The sequence below is a fragment of the Sinocyclocheilus rhinocerous genome, unplaced genomic scaffold, assembly GCF_001515625.1.
Source record: "Sinocyclocheilus rhinocerous isolate Xijiao unplaced genomic scaffold, SAMN03320098_v1.1 scaffold1438, whole genome shotgun sequence".
NCBI classification, from domain to species: domain Eukaryota; kingdom Metazoa; phylum Chordata; class Actinopteri; order Cypriniformes; family Cyprinidae; genus Sinocyclocheilus; species Sinocyclocheilus rhinocerous.
Genome location: NW_015649221.1, coordinates 23,147 through 38,765, shown reverse-complemented (window position 1 = coordinate 38,765; position 15,619 = coordinate 23,147). Strand labels below are relative to the sequence as shown.

Genomic DNA, 15,619 nt, shown 5'->3' with positions numbered 1-15,619 from the left:
TTCAGTTGAGTCAAAGTCTTTACAACAAGCATGGCAGTGATCCAACAAAATCTGAATACATCAGACAGAAGGTGCGAGAAATGGGCAGACTCTTGCTAAGCTTGAGAAGAAAATACTCCATATTTACCTTTGAAGATGCTGTGAAACCGAACAATTTTTACAAAGTCATTGAGGCTGTGAAAGATGTTGCTGGTTACGATGAAAAGAGCCATTTGTATAAGACGCCAAGTCTTGCACTGAAGTTAGGACATTCACTTAACAAGATTGGTGACATTATTCTCTGCAGAGCCATCGCAGCAGAGGATGATGATATGACAAAAGCAGCAGAGCGATTCAAAAGACTGTGCTCAAGTGAATGGGCAGAACATGTCTCCCATGCTGCTCTTGCTACTTTGTGCAAATCAAAGTTCAACAAACCATCTACTATACCGTTCACACAGGACGTGCAGCTTCTCCACCAGTACCTAGAGAAGAAATCAGTTGAAGCATTTAAAAGCCTGAAAAATCACAAGTCTTCACAAACATATGCAGAGCTCACCAAAGTGACACTTGCGCAAGTAATAATATTCAACAGACGTCGTGCAGGAGAAGTCTCAAAAACGAGACCAGACTGAGCTCCATGAGGACATAGCTCTCGGCCTCTCTCCATTTGAGCAAAAAATGTCCAAGCATTTCAGAAGAGTAGAAATCATGGGCAAGAAAGGGAGAAAAGTTGCTATTTTGTTGAATCCTGAACTTGTCAGAGCAATTGAACTTATTGTGGAGAAGAGAGATGCATGTGAAGTAGACAGGGACAACCCCTTCCTGTTTGGAAGACCAAAGTGCTCACCCACCAGCTTCTTCAGGGGACAGGACTGCATCAGGCTTTTTGCAAGTCAGTGTGGTGCGAAGAATCCGGAACATCTCAAGTCTACACAGCTCCGCAAGCAAGTGGCGACAATGTCCCAGATTCTCAATCTTAAGACATTTACCTCAATCTTGGACATTCGGGTCCATAGAGACTATTATCGGTTGCCAGATGCAACTATAGAAATTGCAAAATTCTCATAGCTGCTACTGGCAATGGAGAAAGGAAATCTCGCAAGATTCAAATGAAAATTCCTCGATGAAGTTGAGATTGACGGTATGTGCATGAAATAGGCCTTTTGTGTACATAGAAAAAGTCTTAGATCTTTGAGTTCAGCTCATGAAAAATGGGGGCAAAAACAAAAGTGTTGCGTTTATAATTTTGTTCAGTATAATAATAATGAAAAGTTACAAAGTACTTAACACTACTTCACTACTTCAATAAAAATTTGTCATTAGAAGAAGGGTGACATTGTAAATAATGGTAATATGACATAAATATAGAATTAACTTAGGAGATGAGAGAAAAGTACAGTTCTACAGACAATGTTGAAGCTAAATTGGAATTCCTAAATGTTAATTAATATGTGTACTTAATGCATGTATATGGGTGTTTGTCAAATATGCTTTTCTATAGATGAAATTGATCTGGAATTAGACGAGGAAGAAATAAGTGATGACGATGATGAAGAGTCAGATCCTGCCCATGGAGTAAGGGGTATGTAATGAGTTTTATTCCGGTGTGCATTAATGGCATTGGTATTCACTACAGAACTTACCACAGGAGGCCCACTACATTCTTCATGTAGGCTTGCAAGTGGTCTCTTTCTAGTCTACATGCATGGCTTTATTAAGAAAACTGTTAAATTAACCTAAATAGGGATGCATCCAATAAACAGTGTAACAAGTCTGATACCGATATGTTCAGTTTTGGTATTTTCCCATACCAATTACAGATTCCTGTATTGTCATTTATTTCGTTTTCTTTGTCTTTTAAAAAAAATATTGTGTAGAGATAGCAAAAGAATATGAATAATATTAGTTGTCTTGTTTTGTTTAGCAAATAGATGTTTCCTTCTGTTATTTTCATTCATAATTATGCCCGATAAAGGGGTCACAAACTGCATTTTTCATAATGTCATAATGCTTCCTGAGGTGCACTTAGAATGTTAGTCAGATTTTTACATTAAAAATGATCGTAGTTCAGATAATTTTAGATTTAGCCCTCTGATTTGAATGCTCCATTAGAAGGGGCGTGTCTTCTGTCAAACTTCAGTGTAAATGCCGACTGCTGTGATTGGTTGACATCATGCAAATTAAATAAGTATTACATGTTAAACTCTCAATAACTTTTACTACATTTTTACTATTATGGCTGTCAAGATAAAGTGTTGATTATAGCATTATATTTAGACCTACTCCAGTTGCATGTAAGGTTGATGACAGCCGATGTTAAGCGCATTAATGCAGTGATCTCGTCATTTCAGCTTGAGTTCTGCACTCTCACGAATGCTTTCATCATAATTAACAGTGCAAACACAATGTAAATAAGAGATTTGAAAGATTGTGCAATATAGAAAGCGTCACTGATTATAATGTGAGTTTTGGTGAGAGTCCAGAACTGATGTAAACTTGCACTGTGATTGAACACTCCCTTTATAATCGCTGGAGCTGTCTTGATCGCATTTTGTATATGCGTGTAGCTGACCGTTTAGTCACTGGCTTCATTTACTGATTAATATAAATGTAGCAATAAATGATTTTGAGACGAATAACATCTCAAGTTCAAGTTTATTATCTTATATTCATTAAAAGTCTGTTACAACATACAATAAAATTCTTAACCTGCAAATATTTACATAAACATACAAGCATTGTGCAAACATAATGTGCAGTGTAAAGTCCTGCAAAGTGAACTGAATAGTCCATTGTTATTTCACATTTGTAACAAAGATAGGTGTAGTAATTGGTAATAGAAATATTATTTGTAGTGAGAAGCTATTCGTAGTGTTATGTCTGCCTGGTTTTTCGAGCTCTCCTGTCGATCCTGAGCTGTGCAGTTTCTGAACCAGACTGTAATGTAGCTGGTGAGGACGCTCTTGATTTCACACTTGTAGAAGCATCTAAGAATCTGGCTTGCCATTCCAAATTTCCTTCTTCTAAAGAAGTGCAAATGCTGATGTCAATACTGAATTTATGCTGAATGTTCTGTTGAATAGAAGGGGAACAGGTTTTTGGTATTTGGGTTAAGTTTACGTATGCATTTAATTTTTATTTATTTATTTATTTTTTAATTTAGGAAACAAAAAAGGGATAGAGTTGACCCAGGAAGAGGCAGAAAGTTCCAATGGTATTTTTTTAAATGAATTTTAATATATGTTTGTATTATTTTTATATATACATGTTCAGATTTAAGATGGTCAGAAATGATTTGCACTGTAGCAAAGAGGAATAGCGTATTGCTTTTTTCCATAGAAAAAAGAAAAATGCCCCTAGATGAGGCTGAGCTCCAACTGTATTTTTTAAATGAATTTTAATATATGTTTGTATTATTTTTATATATACATGTTCAGATTTAAGATGGCCAGTAATTATCTGCAGGCTGAAAGCTCCACAGGTATGTGTATGGGTTGCTGGTTGATCCACATGCTGGGTTGTTTTATTTAACTCAACTGTGGTTTAAAAATTACTATGTAAATAATAATAATAATATTTACTGTAACTATAACTAAGCTCCACAGGTATGTGTATGGGTTGCTGGTTGATCCACATGCTGGGTTGTTTTATTTAACTCAACTGTGGTTTAAAAATTACTATAGTGCTGGCTTAAAATGGGTTGGAAATGAGAAATCTCACAGAATTACTAGAGGCAACAGAAATAATCAAAAGGTAAACATTTGTTAATAAGCAAGAAAACCATGGACAAAAAAAAAGAAAATAATTTATTTGGATGAATACAGCACAGTTTACAATATTACATAAATTGAAATTCGTTTAACAAGCATTTTAGAAATACAAAATGTAACATTTAACAGTAGCATTTTAATTCAAATGTATTCAACCATTCTCTCTAATCCCTTTTCACCAAAGTAGTGCTGGTGTGTCGCTGAAATCTAAGCCGGTGATGGGCTGCCGTTCGCCGGGGGAACAGCGAACCTCAGACCACTGGCTCGTGTTGCGCTCGTAGCTGAAAGAGGCCATGACTAACTCCATAACCTGGCCAAAAACAAACAGTACTGAGATTAGAGAACATATTTTAATATCAAAATAAATTAAATTCAGTATTATAACAAATAAAATCAGTTTGTTATGCAAGGCAAAAAACAACTGTTGCCGACACATTTAGCTGACTGACATCTCATCCTTGTATGTTGTGTTGTGTAAAATAAAATAATTTACAGCACAATGAAGATTTTATAGATGAAATAAAACATACAAACCTTTATTTCAAGTGTACCAGTTAGGCAAGAACCGCTCTCTCCTGAAGAGGATGCAAAAAGCCCGCGCTCCGACTGTAACTTAACAGCTGGGTTGAAGGGAGGCGTGTATAGTTTCCGTTTCAGCTGTCAGTGAATACATTTATTTATGTATGTATGTATTTATTTTTTGCAGAGGCCAAATCGAGGAGAGTTGTGAAAAGACCATGGAGCCCGAATGAAGTGAATGCAGTCATGAAACATTTCAAAGCCTATATTTTAAAAGCACACCTTGCAACAAAAGCAGAGTGTGAGCAGTGCAAGGCTGCAGAGGACCCTGTTCTAAGAGAAAGAACAGTACAGAATATAATAGATTTTGTGAGGAACTGAGGTTTGCAGATGAAAAATAAATGTTCTTAGATTAGTTCAAGATTTGCTGACCCAGTGAAGTTCAACACTCATAAGAAAAAATCTAAAACTGTACCTCTAGGGGTACAACAGCTTGTCACTAGGGCAGAACCCTTAAAAGAACATCTTTGTACCTACCTTAGTCCTAAAGGGTTAATAGTAGTACTTTAAGATATGTATTGCTGTTCTAAAGTAATAATCCACACCTTTTAGGGGTAAATAAGGTACAAAGATGTTCTTATAAGGGTGTGTGTGTGTGTGTATGAGTGAAGTCCAGTTAAACACTGATTGTCCTCATAATCCAGGGTTAGTAAGGTGTGTGTGTGTGTGTGTGTGTGTGCGAGTGAGAGAGTGTGTTGTGTGAGTGTGTCATTATTCAAATCATCATTTATTTGATTAAGTTATTCTGCTTGTGACTTACATTGTAGGAAGTCGTTCCTGGTCCAGTTGGTGACTGTGAAATCAAGAACAGAGTCACATTCAGTGAGTAAATAATCACAAACAAACAAACACACACATTTACACAGTGCAGTGCAATTAATCAAATATCTTCAACTATGATTTTGGCTTCTAATAATTGTGAAAACAATATTATAAATATAAAATGCCTTTAAACCATGCTTTAAACAGACTAACAATATTCTAAAATATGCTAGCATCATGCTAAGAAAGTGCTAAAGACATGATAATCATGCTTGCATAATGCTAAATGTGTTAGCAACCACTCAGCAACTGGCTAGCAACTATCATGAACACACTAGTAATACCTTAGTAACCACCTGGAAACCACTCGGAACACCCTAGCAACCATCTAGCAACACTAAAGCAACCATTCAGAACACTCTAGAAGCCACCTATCAACCACTCATATTATCATAGCAACCAGCTAGAATACCTTAGCAACTGCCTAGCACCCAGATTATTCTAGCAATGAGTGAATTTATATCTGTGCTAAACTTATACTTAACCTCCAACTCACACACTGGCGAGTAAAATCTAAGAATTTATTAGCCATGGCTAATGTTAGACATCATTTAGTGAAGATTTGTGAAGATATGCAAGGGTTGCATGGTTATTTGTAGTAAAAGCATGGTTAATTTTCGTAAGGGTATGATTACAGTCAAACACAGAGAAAGCATTTTTGTTACCCACAATCCATTTCAAAATTCAAACTTCAAGAAAACTATTACAGAAAATGAACAAGAATGCTTTATCCATCTGGAAATGATTTGATTTCAACTTCTTAGTTGAGTAAACTTGCTGGAAAACAGTTTCACACTCATTTAATCTCACTCAGTCTCTCTCTCTCTGTGTGTGTGTGTGTGTGCTAGAAACTTGTAGTAAAGCAGTGTTTCCCATCCCTGTTCCTGGAGCCCCAGCACTGCACATTTAGCATGTCTCTTTGGCTTTGTTCAGACGGTCAGCAAAATTCACATTGCGCTTTGGAGAAGCATTTGGTTCAGAACTACAAACACAAATAAAAAGTGTTTAAAAACTACAGAAATGGCAGATATCCGAGGCCAACATTTAGACGTCTGTTAACAGGGACCTTCCGTTCCGGGTCGCTGCTCGTGTGGCTGACAGGTTGGCGCATGGAGTAGCATATTTTTTATAGCTTTTAACTTGTTTATTTGTTGTTGTTTTTGAATACCGACTGCACTTATTGGATTTTATTCAGACAGATCATGTTACACGGAGAGGCCATTTACAATTTGGCTGCATAAACGCAGATTTAATATGGCTACCTGGGCGTTCTTGTAGAAGATATTTATTAACCAAAATATGAATTAATCAAGTATAACCAATATGAATATAGCCATGTTTGTAATCTACTATTATGATAATGTGTTCCCTGTATGCAAGGAGGCCTGCAGGAGAGTTTAATGTGTATAATCAAGTTATTCTACTATTATGAACATGTATGTGTTTCCTGTATGTAAGGAGGCCTGCAGGAGAGTAATCAAGTTATTCTACTAATATGATCATATGTTTCCTACAGGAGAGTAAAATGTGTACATTGCATGGGGGTAGAAGGACTGTGTATGAAATGTTGAACACACCTTGAGGAAAAACTATATGTGTGTGCAGACACAGACTCGACAGATTCTCTGCAGAGTCTCTCGGCTTCATTATCTCTGATAATAAAGTCTATCTTCTGGCATCAAAACCTCAAGACTTTGAATCGAATCGAAACAATAGATCCTTATGGGGCTATTCACACTAGGCATGAACATTCGTGGTGCGAAAAAGTGAGGATTTTTTTTTTTTCCATCCTGTGTGTCGATTTTTTTTTCCCCGTCGATCACGTGGCCAGAGCAGCTGCTGTTGCACAAAAAGTGCTGTTTTGAAAACCAGTGTAAATGTAAAGAAATATAGAACAAGAGTATCCCGCAAGAGAGAAGAGTGGATGCTGAGCTCTTGTTATCATTGGTATCTGAGAACAGATTTATTTTAGCGCTCGGCAGAATTTTGAAAATGCACTACATCTCTAGTAGTCCAGCTTCTCTCCCCAATGAGCATCAACCATTAGTTTAGCTGCACCCTACACTTGGGTAAAAATTACATTTTAATTTTACAGATGTTGATAGATGAACTCGAGCCTCCTTTGGACTCATGGCAGGTCAATTGAGGTAAAAAGCTGCTCAACATCTGTGTTATTATATGGAACCCTGTTGGTATACATGTGTCAGCTAGAAAAGAACCAGAGAGAGGGCACACACGTATACTGGTGTCTGGCAGTTGAGCCTCTGTTAGATTTTAAAATGGTGGTGGTGAGAATAGTGGACAGGTGACAGTAATAATTCAGAGAAAGATACTCCACAGCAGAGGAAATGGATACATGCATGGCAAGCACACAGACCTAGCAAAACCCACAGCTGAGTGATGTCATCTTGATTTTGCCTCACGATGCACCAAATACACCTAATGGGTGATTATTAATATAGAAGCTGTTCAAATAATGAATATGCTGCTGTGTGAAAAGTACAGTTCGGTAGTCACACCTGTTAAATACAGTCCCAAACATAATTCTAAATGTTGATTGTTTGAATTAAGCAAATGTTTTGAGGAAATTTTTAAAAAGAAAGAAAGTATTAATAAAATGTGCAGATGACACTTACTTAAAGAGAGTGTAGGACTGACAGTCTCACTGGCTTCACTCACTCCCACTTTACCCACTATCCTGTAGCGGATCAGGTACTGCTTTCCAGACACCAGTTCAGTCAGCGTGAAGTCTTCATCAGCTGTGTCTATGACAAGCCAATGTTCCTCAGCTCCAGAATCTGCTTTCACCTGCTTGTACTCCACTCTGTGATTCACTGTTTCTCCAGTTGGGGACTTCTGCAGTTTCAGGGACACAGTTTGGTCCAGAACATTCTCCACTACTGGTGTGGGCGGCTTGGACACTGGCTGGAACTGTGTATCTGTGAGATTCCCTTTTTCATACAGATAGATCGAGGAGCCTGGACTGGAGGAATCAGAGATTGCAGAAATAATGAAGCGCATTCTCGTTTCATCTTTATTGGCCTCTGAAAAACTTCTGAAGTGAGATACGTTTTCTCTCATTCAGCATATGCTGGTTAGGTATGTTTTGAAGCATGGCAGCTGGTTTAAGCTGGTCCTTAGCTGGTTTGAGCTGGTCATGTTCTGGTCCTAAGCAACTAGCTCCTGCTCAAGACCAGCTCAGGACCAGCTTAAACCAGCTCATGATAAACTAAGGACCAGCTGCCATGCTTCAAAACATACGTACCTAACAAGCATATGCTGTTTTTTTTTGTTGTTTTTTACAGGGATGGAAACCTGTTGGTATACATGTGTCAGCTAGAAAAGAACAAGAGAGAGAGCACACACGTATACTGGTGTCTGGCAGTTGAGCCTCTGTTAGATTTTAAAATGGTGGTGGTGAGAATAGTGGACAGGTGACAGTAATAATTCAGAGAAAGATACTCCACAGCAGAGGAAATGGATACATGCATGGCAAGCACACAGACCTAGCAAAACCCACAGCTGAGTGATGTCATCTTGATTTTGCCTCACGATGCACCAAATACACCTAATGGGTGATTATTAATATAGAAGCTGTTCAAATAATGAATATGCTGCTGTGTGAAAAGTACAGTTCGGTAGTCACACCTGTTAAATACAGTCCCAAACATAATTCTAAATGTTGATTGTTTGAATTAAGCAAATGTTTTGAGGAAATTTTTAAAACGCAAGAAAGTATTCATAAAATGCAGATGACACTTACTTAAAGAGAGTGTAGGACTGACAGTCTCACTGGCTTCACTCACTCCCACTTTACCCACTATCCTGTAGCGGATCAGGTACTGCTTTCCAGACACCAGTTCAGTCAGCGTGAAGTCATCTTCAGCTGTGTCTATGACAAGCCACTGTTCCTCAGCTCCAGAATCTGCTTTCACCTGCTTGTACTCCACTCTGTGATTCACTGTTTCTCCAGTTGGGGACTTCTGCAGTTTCAGGGACACAGTTCGCGCCAGGACATTCTTCACTACTGGTGGGGACGGCTTGGACACGGGCTGGAACTTTGTGTCTGTCACTTTCCCATTTTCATACAGATAGATGGAGGAGCCTGGAATGGAGGGATTGGAGATGGCAGAAATAATGAATCGGATACTCTTCTCATTTTTATTGGCCTCTGAAAATCTCTTGAAGAGACGTAAGTTCTCTCTCATCTTTGCAATGACATCAGGATCTTTGAACCACTTTCTATCTGATGTCACAGAAAGCAGGGTTTTGTTTGCATCTAGCTCTTTAAACTTGTCAGATTTTAGAAACTCTGTCAGGGTTGAAAGATATGGGTCTTTATATTTTAGAGATGTGAAGGTCAGGCACAATACTACATCAATATCTGGATCAAGAAGGATGCCGTTGAGCCCGTCTGAATCTTCAATGTTGATCTCATTCAGTGTCTTGCTGTGATTATTCAATAAGTAAAGCTCAGACTTTGCATCATCTAACCATTGGTTAAGTAAGTTAGCATTAAAAGGGGAGCTGCTGTGTATCCTCAGGGTGTCTTCCAGGGATTGTTCCTCCATACCTCCTCCTCGAATGGCAGGCAAGACCCTGGCCAGTTCTTTCTGGAGCACCGTCGTGTAAATGCTAAATGAATCCTGAAATGAGTGCAACCTTGCTTTAATGTCACTGAAAATATTTACCTCTGTTCTTCTGGACAGGTCATTGCATGTCATCTCTACCTCCCTCAGCTCCTCCATCATATCTTCAGTGTTGGCAATCAAACTTGTGCTGATTTCTCTCTCCAACCGAGCTGCTTTTGTATCCAGTAAACTTAGAGGATAGAGCCAGACTTTTATTGGCACTGCATTCTCTGGATTTTCCTTCAGCAGAGTGGGGAGCTTCTTGTACACCTCTAGGGCCTCCATGTACGTGGTGGGATTCTGCTCGAGATGGACATCACCATGAAAGGTGCAGGTGATATTCTCAGCCTTTTTATTATCCTCATCTGTCATTTTTACTGCTCCTTCTCCCTCAATGGAAAATTGAGGGAACTTCTTGACCATGGCATTCAGTTCTCCCTCAATGTCCTGCTTGTTTTCATCTTCTGCAGATGAGCGATCAAACACCATGAAGGCCTGAGCTCCGTACAGCACAGCCGTGACCACATGAGTTGCAGTTTTCTGCTCAAACACCTGAGGGTAGGTGATCTGGCCCAGCTGAGTCATAGTGAGTTGATCAAATCTTGAGGTTTCACTGTAATGCATTGTTACTCTGGACTGTTGGTTGGAGGATTTGGTGTTACACAGGTACTTGGCAGATCCTCCCACCTCCACCAGCCCCCCCAAAAAGCTGGCCTTCAGTGAAGCACTTACATTCAGGAGACTGGACTTACTAGAGAGAGAGTCAGAGGTACTGAACTTCAAATCTGTCATGAGCTGTGGATGAGTGTCCAAATCTTCACTCAGTGATTTCCTATCCCACAGAGTAACACCTGAAATGAGAAATGGTTATAGCAGCTACAGTATGTATGAGGATACAATGTACAACTGAACTAAAAATTGCATCCTGTATCTGTAAGGCAATTTTAAACTAATTTAATATTTGTGTGCATAATTTTATTGCATCTCAAATTTACTACATAAGTATGTTTGGTAACACTTTATAATAACTTTCATTAATAAGTAATTAACAACCAATATATAATGCTTAACAGATCATTAGTTAATATATAGTCATATAGCTACAAATATGAGATAATGTGCATGTAAACGTACTCATTGAACATTACATAATGATTAACAGATCATTAGTTTACATAATTCAAAACACTTATGTTATGCTTACGTTAAATGTTATTCAACTTTCAACTCTTATATGATCATACACCAAAAATGTACTGATTAACAGCTTTATTTATTAATGCACACTTGAATGCTTACAAATGTTATTAAACTGGTTGTTTAAACTGATTAAAATTATTGATATATCATCTAATGCAGTAGTTCGCAACCACGTTCCTGGAGCCCTCCAACACTGGGCATTTTTTATGTCTCCTTAATCAAGCACACCTGTTTCAACTGATCAGCTCTCTAGTATAGACTTCAAGACCTGAAATGAGTGTCAGACAAAGGAGAAATTTAAAATGTGCAGTGCTGGGGCTCCATGTACATTTACAGACGTTACCGTGGAAACTATTTCTGCTGTTCCATAAGCGCCACCTAATGTCAGACAGTGGATTTACACTTTTACGCCTAGTGGTTAGAGTTGGACTTGTAACCCAAAGGTTGCAGGTTCGAGTCTCAGGTCCGGCAGGAATTGTCGGTGGGGGGAGTGAATATCCAGTGCTCTCTCCACCTTCAATACCACGACTGAGGAGAGACCCTTGAGCAAGAACCAAATTTTTTTTTTTTTGTAAATCGTAACTGGCAGATGGAAAACAAGTGTATTTGTATTTAATGTGTATTCAAAAAAATCCCAACAATTAGGACAAGTTAGTATGTGTAGAATTGTTTATGGAGCAGATAAAATGCCTGACTCATAATTTTCTATAAATAAATTATTAAAAAATAAAAAACAAAAATTAATGCTGAAATATGAGGTTTATAACTTTATGAAACTTTTGTCAAAACTTTAACATTTGAATGTATCATGTTGTCACCCAACCATTTTATTTTGTTTAAAATTCGTTGGTTTTTGAAATAAAACTTGGTGAAATGATTTTAGTGTATGAGTACTTTCTGAACATTTCCAGCACATTTTAGCAGTACTGTGATAATATTGATAACCATGGTCATTTTGGTCACTATAATCATGATATGCAATTCCAATGTAATTTTCTCTCTAATAACTATAGCTATGTAAAATCATTCTGATAAAAAACTTTAAGTACTTTAAGATAATAATTTAGGCTGAAGGGGTTTATGTAGCTGACAAAAACACTTTTGAACACCGCTGCATTAGATAATATATAAAACATTTTAATAAGTTTAAGCTATTCATTAGTGTATAACATCTCTAAAATCATTTGTATATTTTCATAAAGTGTATAATTATATATAAATTAAAAGTATAATCATATTTGTAAGCATTGTAATTTACATCAGGGATGTGCAAATGGCGGCCCGCAGGCTGCATTGTCTTTTAGTGCGGCCCGCTGGATCATATTAAACCCGGGTGATCAATTTTAAAACATTTGAAAAGTAAGTCGCCGAAAGATTGCTTTCAGTTTATGATGAATTTGGCATTTTCAAACAGCCTGTCTGCTGTTTTTGTTCAGATCAATGCAAAAGTCGATCCATATTTTTAAATGTGAACCGTTGGATCGACAAGAAGATAATGCATTCTAAAAATCTAAACAAATTAAGACACGGAGATATATTTATATGTTCTTTAATTAATATAACAATTGATTGATAATTGTTTAAATATAATAATTGATACTTTTGACTCATTCCTTCTCTTAAAAACTGTTTAAAGACATAAATGTGAAGTGAAGGTCTTAAAAAGTCTTAAATTTGATTTAAAAAATCCTGCAGATACCGTGTTATATTATGGCACCACTTGGAATAACGTTTGGAATAAGCACTTTTGTAACTGTGCTCTTAGGTTGTTTTGAGAAATGTTCTGTAGGCTACTAATGTCACGGAGACACCATCCACAGCCACAGAACCAATCACTCAGCCACGCCCTCATTCACCGGAGTATTGAGCACCTGCACCGGCACCTAGTTAACAAAGCACTATAAGAGCACACTCACCACTCTGGTTCATCGGCTGGTCTCAAGGTTACTGCTTCAGTGGCCTTCTCGTTGGCTCTGCTAATAGACTGCTGCTTACCTGTGCTCTGCCTACCTCTAAGATCTTTGTGTGTTCATTGGACGGTGGACTGGAACCGGATGCTACAGATAAGACCGTTCCCTTGCATTCTCTGCATCATCCATCTCCGTTGCCTTCACAGAGATACCTCCGTTGTTATGAGTTTGTGTTTACCTTATTAAAGTGAAGTTTACGTTACCTGCATCTTTCCTAGTCCTCGTCCTTTACACACTGTGACAACTAATCAAAATAGGACCTCTGTACATTTGTTTATTTTGCAATTTTAGAGACCATGCGATTGAGATGTTTAATAATATTATGGGGTAATATTGCTTGTCAACTGACAACAAAGTTTTCTGATTTGAATTGGCATAACTGCACACATTTTATAGTTAATAAAATCTTTAAAAACCGTGTGTGTACCTGTAAAAGGTGTGTGGACGTGAACTAATAATTTGGCCCCTTGGTATAAAGGAGAAAAAGCGTCACTATCAAAGTTGCCCATCCCTGATTTACATGAACTAATGATTTTGTTAATCAATATGTAATATTCAATAATTTAATTAGTACACATTTAGAAGCACATTATCTCATACTTGTAGGTATTTGAATATAATAACTAATGAGCTGTTAAACAATATATAATGTTAATTTATTAATGAAAATTATTATAACGTTTCCATAATTTTTTTGTGACTTCACAATTGGGTGAAAAAATTATTATTATTTTTGTAAGTAGGTAAAGCACCTGGAATGAAGGAATCCTCGCGGCAGTCATACAGCATAGCAGGAAACAGAGGTCTTCCTAGGGCTGCCAATTCAATGGGTTTTGATGCCATGTCTGTAGTAAAAAAACAGCAAGAACAAAGAGAATAGTTTTAAATTGTAAACCTTATAATAATTTTATCATTCTAAAATTCTTGTTAAAAATTTTTTTTAAAATTTCTAAAAAAAGGTGGTTAAAGTCTAACACAGCATAGCATGGCATATTGCCCAATAAGAGGGTACATTTACATTTAGACATTTAGCAGACGCTTTTATCCAAAGCGACTTACAATTGGGGGATACATAAATCGATTCTTCTTAAAGAGGCAAACAGATACAGGAAGTGCCTGAAATACCAAGTTTCTAGACATTGCTCAAATAAGTACAAGCTAGAAAGAGAAGGAATAAATAAAGAGATTGAATTTTTTTTTTTAATGATGATGAAGTCAAGTAGCTTCGAAAGAGAAGAGTTTTCAGCTGTCGCTTGAAAATTGTCAGAGATTCAGCATTCCGGATAGGGGTGGGAAGATCGTTCCACCAGCCAGGAATGGTGAACGAGAATGTTCTGGAAAGTGATTTTGAGCCTCTCTGTGATGGTACCACGAGGCGTCGCTCACTAGCGGATCTCAGACTTCTGAAGGGGATGTAAATTCGTAGTAGTGAGTGGAAGTAGGCGGGTGCTGAGCCTGTGGCTGTTCTATATGCAAGCATCAATGTCTGGCTCGTTCAAGACCAGTCGTACCGCTGCATTCTGAATCATTTGTAGAGGTTTGATTGTGCTTGATGGAAGTCCAGCCAGAAGAGCATTGCAGTAGTCCAGCCTAGAGATGACAAGGGCCTGGACAAGAAGGGTACATACATGGGTAATTAAAGGGTAATTATCGGATTCTGATTACACACCTGTCAGCCTCACCCACTCCCTCCTGTGATTTGATTTTGTTCCTTGCTGTGTCCTTTTATCTTTCACCTTTAACCCTAACCGAGATAAAGTTGGTTTGATGTTGGATATTAGACAGATATTCAACCGTAAAAATCTTCGATAATTTTTTAGTGGATGAGTATAAATTAATATTTCTGTCAGGACCACTATCGTCAAAATGATTGACACTTAGCATGCAGTTTTGGTTTGGCAGTCTGGTTCTGTTCTGGGCAAAAACTCCCTGCCCCTCCATGTAGCCTGTCATGAATGAGCAGGAGTGCAGCAATAATAACCCCCTAGGGTAAACAGAACAGAACAAAACCGATATCATTAATGTTCTTAATGATATTTAAGTGTAAAAACTAGGGATGCACCGATAGGATTTTTTGGGGCCAATACCGATTTTAACAAACACTTATTGGCCGATTCCGATACCTATATTTGTCACTTCCTCTCTAGTCTCTTATTTGAAATTTTGGCATCAAAATAGATAGTATTTTGATCATGTTTTAAATCAGCAAAGTTCAAAAACACCTGCATTAAATTATACTAGCCGTTTTATTGCTGCATCAAATAATTTCTAATGAACATGGATTGGATCCATTTAACATTCAGCAGGCCTACATGAATACAACAGAACAAAGATACATATTAAATAAACAGTGCTTTTTAGGTAGGTTTAACAGTTTTCAGGTACAGAAATAAAGTAAACAAATGTAAAATAACACTTCACTGTATAAATTAAATACATATTAATCCTTCTTTATTGTAACAGACTTTATTATGATTAATCTTCTAATTTGTTTTTGTATACATTTGAATATTTTTTGTAAGTTTAAATATGTATGAGATCTCCATTAACAAGGCGGGACTCTTATTTTGACAGGTTTTCTAATCTACAGAGCAGCTATATGGGTAATGAAAGCACGCAGTTCTTCGGATTTAAAGTTTGTCAGTTTATTAAGCACCCCCCGAAA

The 15,619-nt window shown here is 37.5% G+C and overlaps 1 protein-coding gene across 1 annotated transcript in view; it reads right to left on the bottom strand.

Annotated features, from left to right (window-relative positions):
• Positions 1-3,947: 3,947 nt before the first annotated feature.
• The window catches only part of LOC107710299 (stonustoxin subunit alpha-like), a 25,878-nt gene continuing 14,206 nt past the window's right edge, over positions 3,948-15,619 (bottom strand). Inside the window, exons 2-5 of the mRNA XM_016515036.1 lie at positions 13,707-13,799; positions 8,917-10,635; positions 5,092-5,124; positions 3,948-4,062 (exon numbers count right to left, since the gene is read on the bottom strand). Coding sequence (XP_016370522.1) covers positions 4,004-4,062; positions 5,092-5,124; positions 8,917-10,635; positions 13,707-13,797 — 1,902 coding nt within the window. The 5' untranslated portion in view covers positions 13,798-13,799 and the 3' untranslated portion in view covers positions 3,948-4,003. The remainder of the gene's footprint in view (positions 4,063-5,091; positions 5,125-8,916; positions 10,636-13,706; positions 13,800-15,619) is intronic.